The sequence below is a fragment of the Oryctolagus cuniculus genome, chromosome 7, assembly GCF_964237555.1.
Source record: "Oryctolagus cuniculus chromosome 7, mOryCun1.1, whole genome shotgun sequence".
NCBI lineage: Eukaryota > Metazoa > Chordata > Mammalia > Lagomorpha > Leporidae > Oryctolagus > Oryctolagus cuniculus.
In genome coordinates this window covers 58,131,404-58,141,430 of record NC_091438.1, presented here as the reverse complement: position 1 = coordinate 58,141,430, position 10,027 = coordinate 58,131,404, and the positions used below count along the sequence as shown (strand labels likewise).

The following is a 10,027-nucleotide window of genomic DNA, read 5'->3' as shown; positions in this document are numbered from 1 at the left end:
TAAACCAGGTTCTAAATATAGGTTTCAGCAACGGATGTGCCAACTATTTACCATTTTTAGATTTAAACAATACATCTCAAAATATCCTGTAGGTCAAAAAATAAAGCCATGATGGAAATTAGGAAGATATTCAAATCTTAGAGTGAAAGTGCCAGTTGTCAAAATTTATGAGATGCTGCTACTGCAATTATCTACAAAGACATTTACAAGGGGCAGGCATCTGGTGCAGAGACTAAGCCACTGCATGGGATACTCGCCTCCCCTATCAGAGTGCCCGGGTTAGAGTCTTGGCTCCCTTCTCTGTTCTAGCTTCCTAATAATGCACACCCTGAGGGGCAGCAGGTGCTGGTTCAAGTATTTAGGTCCCTGCCACCCACATGCTTGCTCCATGAGGTATATAATAATAAGGCAAGCATCGTTCAAGCTACACTTTAATATTTTTGTAAAGAAATAAAGCATTTTTATTCTCAGTATTGTTTGTTTGACTTCTAAATTTATTTATTTATTTATTTGAGAGAGAGAGAAGAGAGATTGAGGGAGTTCCTATATGCTGGTTCACTCCTCAAATACCTGCATTTGCTGGGGCTGGGTCAGGCTGAAGTTGAGAATGCAATCCATGTCTTCCAGTTGGGTAGCAGGGACCTAAGTACTTGAGCCACCATCTGCTGCCTCCCAGGGTCTCCATTAACAGGAAGCTGGAATGGTCAGAGCCCAGAGACAAACCCAGGAACTCTGATGTGGGATGCAGGCACCCTAACTGGTGTCTCAGCCACAAGGCCAAACGCCTTGGGTTTTAAATGACATGTACTAACTAAGAATCAGTATGCTATTATTTATGGTTCTATATATTTATAACAGACAGTAAGAAAGTTTTTAATTCTTTCATAACATTTTTAAAGATTACAGAAAAAAATTTTTTTCATGAATTTAGATTGAATTACATGGTTGTAGCATATATAATCATTTTTCTAGTCCTGTACTACCACATAAAGTGAAGACTGTTATACACACACACACAAACACACACACATAGATATATACAAGTGTATATCTATAAATAGATATCACAAATGATCAAGTTAGGTTTGTTTCAGGAATGCATGATTGTTTTAACATCTGATAAGCAATCAGTTAATTCACTACACCAACATACTAATGAAGAAAATAATATTGCTCTAGACATCTAGAAAAATCTTTGAAAAAATATAAGTTCAGGGCCTGACGCTGTGATGCAGCAAATAAACACACCAGCTGTGATGCCGGCATCTCATGTGGGCACCGGTTTGAGTCTCAGCTGCTCCTCTAATCTAGCTCCCTGCTAATGCGCCTGAGAAAGCAATGGAAGATGGCCTGAGTCCTTGGGGCCCTGCACCCAGCTGGGAGACCTAGAAGAGGCTCGTGGCTCCTGGCTTCTGCCTGGACCAACCCTGGTCCTTGCGGCTGTTTGGGGAGAGAACCAGCAGATGAAAGATTCTCTCTCTCTCTCTGTAACTCTGTCTCTAAAACAAACAAATATATATATGTTCAATTAAATTCATAGCAAAGTTAGAAAGGAATTTCCATAATCTGTTAAACAAAGTTAAAATAGAAATTACAGGGGCCGGCCCTGTGTTGTGGAAGGTCAAGCCTCCGCCTGTGGTGCCTGCGTCCCTTATGGGCAATGGTACAAGTCCCAACTGCTCCACTTCCAATCCAGCTCTCTGCTATGGCCTGGGAAAGCAGTGGAGGATGTCCCAAGTCCTTGGGCTCCTGCACCCACGTGGGAGACCCAGAGGAAGCTCCTGGCTCCTGGATTCAGATCGGCTCAGCTCCAGCTATTGCAGCCATTTGGGTAATGAACCAGCAGATGGAAGACCTCTCTCTCTCTCTCTCCCTCTCAAATAAATAAATCTTTAAAAAATAGAAATTACAAGACACACAACAGAAATAAGTCCAAATGTACAGTTCATCACAATAAACATAAATGGAATAGAGAAAAACTATCAGGCCCATCTTTCATCTATAAAAGTATTTTTAATCAAACATTATGCTCTTTAATATAAAATTCTCTAGTCCATGTTATCAGACTGTTTTTAGTAATTCGCATTACTTCATTTAATTTTTTCCTCTTAAGAATTTTAAAAGTAGAGCAGACTTTATTTTAGGGGGTGGAGAGCGAGTGGGGTTGAGCCTGCCTGGAGGAGAGCGGGCGGTGTGAAGCCAGGTTGCAAGCTCTCTGAGCAGCACGCAGAGCAGCAGGCTGGGGGAGGAGCCCAGCGCCATGCGGACCCCAGGAGGTGGGCTGGCGGCGTGAGAAAGGCTCTTACCGTGGCGAGGCCTCTCCGGGGCAGTAAGCACTCCAATAACCCTCACATTATCTGCCTGCACCCAGCTTCAGCAGGCCCAGTGTTCTCAGAAATCCAGCATTTTAATACATACATAGAAAGAAAGAAAGAAAAACAAACAACCCGAGGGAGAGAGAATCAGGGAACCCAGAGCCAGATGGTCTCCAGAGCCACTTCCGGCTTGGAGGGGGCGTGGTTAGGGGCGTGACTCCTCCCCTCCCTGCTGCGGAGGCCGAGGCGCGGTGGCTGGAAGTGAGCGCCTTTTAGCGGGAGGTTGGCTGGCCCCTGTTAGAGGTTATGAGGGTTGTTGTGGCTCATGTGGGTTGCTCCAGTTGATTTATAGAAGGACGCCTGCACAGGACTGGGAGTCAGGCACAGAGTCAGACACGAGGAGGGTGGGGAAGCTTCAGAACAAACAGGTTGTGTGAATTTGCCATTATCCTTGGTGGGAGTCATAGTAATGAACCAAGTGAGCCTTCTGGTTTGAAGGGCCAGTCATCTTGACCGCTATTCCACAGGGCTCAGGAGAGAGATCTCCCAGCTAACGTTGCCCTGTGTGGGTGCCCTTGGCATGCAAAAAGGGGCCTTGGCTAGGGGTGGTGTGTTAGTAGTAACGGGCCAAGGATGAGGTTTTTGAGACAAGGGAACTTCGTGATACTCCACATATAATCCTCCTCGTGCCTGATGGCCTGGTCTGCTTGGGCTGTAGGATAATTTTTCAAGAAAGCTGTTGTTATGCCTGAAAATGCTGCTCCCTTTTCTTTGTTTGTTTGTTTTTTAAGACTTATTTATTTATTTGAAAGGCAGAGATACAGAGAGGAAGGGCAGAGAGAGAGAGAGAGAGGTCTTCCATCTGTTGGTTCACTCCACAATTGGCTGCAACGGCTGAAGATGCGCTGCTCCAAAGCCAGGAGCCAGGAACTTCTTCTTGATCTCCCACGTGGGTGCAGGGGCCCAACCACTTGGGCCATCCTCCACTGCTTCCCCAGAGCACAGAGCTGGATCGGAAGTGGAGCAGCCAGGATTCTAACTGGGATTCTAGCCCACATGGGATGCTGGCACTGCAGGCAGTGGCCCTACCCACCACGCCACAGCGCCAGCCCCCTTTTCTGTCTTAACAGAGAGAAATGCTGTGGTGTTAACCCAGGCATCCTGTGGGGTGGGGACTGCAGTGTAAGCGGAAGAGGACAGAGAGAGACACGCCAGCAACGCCTTGTGAGACTGGTGTTTGTGTTATTTAAAAGTGAGAAGGTGAGCCCCACTGGCTGCTCTGAAAAGCCATCTTTGCATTGTTCCCAGGCCCGGCTCCCCGCTCGCCGCAGCCGCCTCCGCCGCCGCCGCCGCCGCGGACTCCGGCAGCTTTGTCGCCAGAGCCCCCGAACGCCCGCTTTCTCTCGAGTCCGCTGCCTCGGATCCCCGGCGTGCCCCACCATGTCCGACGCGGCCGTGGACACCAGCTCCGAGATCACCACCAAGGACTTGAAGGAGAAGAAGGAAGTGGTGGAGGAGGCGGAGAATGGGAGAGACGCCCCCGCCAACGGCAACGCCAATGAGGAGAACGGGGAGCAGGAGGCGGACAACGAGGTAGACGAGGAAGAGGAGGAAGGTGGCGAGGAGGAAGAGGAGGAGGAAGAGGGCGATGGTGAGGAAGAGGACGGAGACGAAGACGAGGAGGCCGAGGCGGCTACAGGCAAGCGGGCAGCTGAGGATGACGAGGAGGACGACGTGGACACCAAGAAGCAGAAGACCGACGAAGATGACTAGACCGCAAGGCAGAAGGCACCCGTGAACCCGAGGCCGCCGTGACCTTCCACCCTCACTCCCGTCTCCCCCAACGTGGTCACCTCCGAGTAGAGGCCGCCCGCGCCACTGCGGACGCAGCGCTCACGCCCACAAACCCAGTGAATTCGCAACAGGGGAGGGACAGCACCAAACTCCAGGCCCTGCTTTCTTTCTTAAAAGTACTTTAAAAGGGAAAATTTGTTTGTATTTTTGTTTACATTTTATATTTTTGTACATATTGTTAGGGGTCAGCCATTTTTAATGATCTCGGATGACCAGACCAGCCTTCGAGCGTCCTCTGTCCTACTTCTGACTTTACTTGTGGTGTGACCATGTTCATTCTAATCTCAAAGGAGAAAAAAAACCTTGTAAAAAAAGCAAAAACGACAACAAAAAAACAATCTTATTCTGACCATTCCAGTAACTTTTTTTGTGTATGTACTTAGCTGTACTATAAGTAGTTGGTTTGTATGAGATGGTTAAAAAGGCCAAAGATAAAAGGTTTCTTTTTTTCCTTTTTTTGTCTATGAAGTTGCTGTTTTTTGTTTTTTTTTTTTTTTTTTGGCCTGTTTGATGTATGTGTGAAACAATGTTGTCCAACAATAAACCGGAATTTTATTTTGCTGAGTTGTTCTAAAAAAAAAAAAAAAGTGAGAAGGTGAGATTGAGTGTATGTTCTAAGTGAACTGGACAGGAGGGAGGCAGGGCAGTGGGCAGGAGAAGCCGCATGAACATCATCTTTGGGTGTTGGGCTCAGAAAAAGTAGAACAACTTACCCAGGGATCAAGGCAGTCAGGAACATGCTAATAAAATCACCCTGGAGGAACAGTCTCACAGGAAAGGGAAAAGTTTAGATTGGGTATGGGGTGGCAGCTTTGAGAGTGGGTAGGACGGGATCATGGACCTGTCTGGGATAATTGTATATACCTATGGCATACAGTGTGACATTTCAGTGAACGTGTGCAATGTGTACTGATCAAGTCAGGGAAATTAGTGTGTTTCTCTCATTCTCATTACGGTAGTATTGCAGCCTTTTAGCTCCTCTCTTTCATTTGCTCAGAAAATGTGGAATAGGTGACTGTGAACTACAGCCACCTCTCTGTGCTGTGGGACTCTAGGGACGCATTCCTTTTATCTAAATGGTTTGATACTCATTATCCAAGCTCCCTCTCACCACACCCCCCACCACCCTTCCCAGCCTCCAGTAATCACTATTATATGTTCACACCAACAGTTTTTAGCTTCCACATGAGAAAGAATATGCAATGTTTGTCTTTCTGTGTCCAGCTTATTTCATTTAACATGATGCTTCCCAGTTTGCTGCAAATAACACAATCTCATGCTTCTTTATGGCAGGCTCGTTGTTTTAAAAAGAATGTGGTTATAGTCTTTTAAATAAAGACGTAACTGGAACATAAGGACATATAATAATGAAGTAAAGGAAATTTCTACATCATAAAAAGGCTTAATTCACCAGGAAAGCATAAGAAATCTGATGTCATATGCACTGAAAACATAGCTAAAATATTTAAAGCAAATATTATAAGAACTCTAAGGAGGAATTTTCTAATTCATTATCATAGTGGGAGATTTTAATGCCATTTTCTCAGTAATTGATAAAAACAGCCAAAAACCAGCAAGCAACATAATGTACAAGCTTGATCTAAAACTATAGAATATTAGTCCCTTGTCAGATAAACAGTTCGAAAACATTTTCTCCCCTTCTGTTGGCTGAATCCTCACTCTGTTGATTGTTTACTTTGAAATGAAGAAGCTTATTATTTTATTATAATTTCATCTGCCTATTTTGCTTTTGCCGCCTGGGCTTTTGTATTCTTATCTAAACAATCATTGCCTATGTCCACGCCATCAGGCGTTTCCCTAGTTTTCTTCAGGTAGTTTCATGGTGTCAGGTCTTCCATTTTGACCTCTGATTCATTCTGAGTTGATTTTCAAATAGGGTGAGAGGTGGGTGGGTGTCTTATTTCAGTCTTCCGCATCTGGAGATCCAGTTTTCCCAGCACCTTCCTCTGGGGTGTGCCTTCAAATAAGTCGCCCATCGACGTGTGGCTTCATTTCTGGAATTTCTATTCCGTTCCATTGTTCCATATGTCTGCCTTTAGGCCAGAACTATGCTGTTTTAGTTACTACAGCTTTACTGTATGGCTTGAAATATGGTATTGTAATGCTCTAGTAATACCCAGAAAGTATCAGGAACTCAAAAAGCAACAACAACAAAAAAATCCAGTTATGAAATGGGCAAGGAATTTGAATAGACATTTCTCAAAAGAAGAAAAACATGGAAAAAAATGCTCTATGTCACTATCCATCAGGGAACCACCATAGTGAGCTATAATCTCATTCTGATTATAAAGGCTATTATCAAAAGACTGCAAAAATGCTTCCAAAGATGTGGAGAAAAGGGAACCCTAATACACTGTTGTTGGGAATACAAATTAGTACAGCCATTATGGAGAACATAAAAGACTACATAAAAATATGTCTGCCATGTGACTCAGCTATCCTACGTCTGGGAGGATACCTGGCAGAAGTGAAATCAGTTTAAGAAAGAGTTACCTGCACACTCATGTTCATTGCAATACTCCACAATAGCCAAGATGTGAAATCAGTGGTGAATGATAAAGAAAATGTGGTAGATATACTCAGCGGAACACTATTCAGCCATAAAATAATGAAATCTTCATATTTGTGGCAGAATAGGTGGACATGGAGATCATTAAGTGAAATAAACCAGACACAGAAAGACAAATACTACACATTCTCTCTTTCTCTTTTTTAAAATTTATTTCATTTATTTGAAAGACAGAGTTACAGAGAGAGGTAGAAAAAGAGGTCTTCTATCCACTGGTCACTCCCCAAATGGCCACAATAGCCATTGCTGGGCCAATCTGAAGCCAGGAGCCAGGAGCTTCTTCCAGATCTCCCACATGTGTGCGGGGGCCCAAGGACTCAGGCCATCTTCTACTGTTTTCCCAGGTATGTTAGTAGGGAGCTGGATCATAAGTAGAACAGCTGGAACTGGTGCCCATTTGGGATGCCGGCACTGCAGGTGGTGGCTTTAACCCGGTGTGCCACAGTGCCCCCCACCCCTGTATTCTCTTTTATATGTGGAAATTAGAAAATAAAATACTTGATCTGTATCTAAAACGGTGATTATTAGAGGCTGGGAAGGGTGAGCTAGTGGAGGTAGGAAGCTTGGGTAGTGGATAATAAAACACAGTCAGGAGAGGGTAGCAGGTTCTGGTGTTACATAGAGCTGAGGTGACTTTTTCGTGAGAATGTGCTGTATTCTGTTGAAGAACTGGAAGGCAGGAGCTGGCAAACTCCAACACAAAGAAAAGACAAGGAAGTGGAAAGGCTGATAGCCTGGTATGATCCATTTATGCTGTGTGTGTGGGTTGAAATATTGCACTGTGTATCATAAAAATGTACAAATAAGGGCCAGCTTTGTGACACAATAGATTAAACTGCCACTTGGGATGCTGGCATCCCATATCAGAGTGTCAGTTCCGGTCCCAGCTACTCTGCTTCCTTTTCAGCTACCTGTTAATGCACCTGGGAAGGCAACAGAAGATGGTTCAAGTTCTTGGGTCCCTGCTACCCAGGTAGGAGACCTGGATGGAGTTCCTGGCTCCTGGCTTCAGCCTGGGCCAGCCTTGGCTGTTGTGGCCATTTGTGAAGTAAACTAGTGGATGGAACATCTCTCTTTCTCCCTGTTGTTCTGCCTTTTAAATAAATTTTTTTTAAAAAAAGTACAAGCATTGCATGTTAATCCAAAATTTAAAAAAATTATAAAACAGGGGCTGGTGCTGTGACGTAGCAGGTAAAGCTGCCACCTGCAGTGCCAGCATCCCATATGGGCACCAGTTCAAGTCCCGGCTGCTCCATTTCCTATCCAGCTCTCTGCTGTGGCCTGGGAAAGCAGAAGATGGCCCAGGTCCTTGGGCCCCTGCACCTGCGTGGGAGACCTGGAAGAAGCTCCTGGCTCCTGGCTTCGAATCAGTGCAGCTCTGGCCGTTGTGGCCATTTGGGGAGTGAACCAATGAATGAAAGACCTCTCTCTCTCTCTGCCTCTCCCTCTCTCTCTCTCTCTCTCTGCCTCTCCCTCTCTCTGTGTAACTCTGACTTTCAAATAACTAAATAAATCTTTAAATAAATAAATAAATAATAAAAAAACAAGTAAATTAAAAAACAAAGCTATACTATATTCTCTCAACATGTGGACAATGTACATTTTAATATGTTTGTGAAGTATGTAAAAATTTATCATGTACATGACCATAAAAAAAGTATCAAAATTTTCAAGAATTCAGTACATATAATGTTCTCTAGGCACAACATAACTAAGTTATAAATCAATGCAAAAAGAAAAAGAAGATTTTTAAAGTTTTATTTGAGAGTCAGAGTTGTAGACAGAGAGGGAGATATAAAGAGAAAGATCTTCCATCCACCCATTCATTCCCACAGAGAGCCGCAGCAGCCAGGACTGAGCCAAGCCGAAGCCAGGAGCCAGGAGCTTCATCCAAGTCTCCCATATGGGTGGTAGAGGCCCAAACACTAGAGCCATCATCCACTGCTTTTCCCAGGTGCATTAACAGGGAACTGGATCAGAAGTGGAGCGGCGCCCATATGGGATGCCTGCATTTCAGGCAGTGGCATTTCCCGCTACACCACAATGCTGGCCTCCCAAAAGAAAAATTTTAAATCTCCAAATAAATTTTAAAATATATAAGAATCCTACCAAAAGTATGACAACTAAATCTGATAAACCTCTTGCATTAGCCTGCTTTTCATTACTTTAGCTAAAATACCTGAGAGGAGCTTCTTGGGAAAGAAAATGTTTATTTCAGCTTAGTTTGGAAGTTGCAGTTCAGGCTGAAGTGGCCCCAAAGTCTGGTGTCTGGTGGAAGCTTGTGTCTGGCGGGTGTGGAGGAGTGACCACATGGCAAGCCAGGAAGCAGAGAGAACAGCTGGGCATAACCTGAACTCCAATCATCAAGCCTCCCATGAGAACCACCCTCCAATGGCACATCCCCAGTAACCTAACGATTTCCCCCAGACACACTCTCAGACATCATTATTATGTCAAGTATCTACCCTTAACCCGTCAGCCTCTAGCATTAGGACATCAGAATTTAAGCATCTGCCTGAATTGTGGGGAGACAAGTCCTACTCAACCCACATCTCTCTACCTGTCCATCTATCAATCTCTTGAAAATACAAAGGCAGGGGAACAAGTTAAACTACACCACGAGGACACAGTTAGCAAAACCCAAACTGCAGCAAACTCTACAGGACAAGCAACTCAGTTGAAGCATTTAAATTTGGGGAGGATAGAGAGGAAATGGAGGAGAAAATAGAAAGGAAAACTGAAATTCAAAGACCTTCCAGGTAGTAGCAACACATGGGTTCTATTTGGATCTTAACCCAGACAAACCACTGAAACAATAAGGAGACACTAACAGAAAGTTGGATATTCAGAAACTTATTGAATGTTGATGATACTGAGGAATTATTATTAAATTATATGAAGTATGGGATTTGCTTCAAAATAAAAGGGGGTGGCCTGGTGAAAAGCAAATAAGTGAAATAAGGTTGTTTCTAATTTGACGGAATTCATTAAATTGTTCTATTTCAGTATATGTTTGAAATTCTTGGCTATGAAATATTGAAGGGACACTAACAAATACAGCAAGAGAACAGGCACTCCAGGCCGCTCTCCCTCTGGCCATTTGTGTCCCTTCTTTGTTCATCGTTCTCAGCCCACACCATCTCAGCCATTTAACACCGTCTTTCCTGCCGCTCACACTGGACATCTGCCAGCTACAGCTCTCAGTGTCCACGGCCAGCTGGCTTGCTTTCAGGTCCACTAATGGCAGTCCCAAGTTCCTGTGGGAAGT

The 10,027-nt window shown here is 44.4% G+C and overlaps 1 protein-coding gene across 1 annotated transcript; it reads left to right on the top strand.

The window, feature by feature from the left end:
* Positions 1-3,583: 3,583 nt before the first annotated feature.
* LOC100350339 (prothymosin alpha) lies at positions 3,584-4,637 on the top strand. Its single transcript, XM_002715770.5, has one exon. The coding sequence runs from the start codon at positions 3,756-3,758 to the stop codon at positions 4,086-4,088; it is 333 nt and encodes a 110-aa protein (XP_002715816.1). The 5' UTR covers positions 3,584-3,755; the 3' UTR covers positions 4,089-4,637.
* Positions 4,638-10,027: the final 5,390 nt, after the last annotated feature.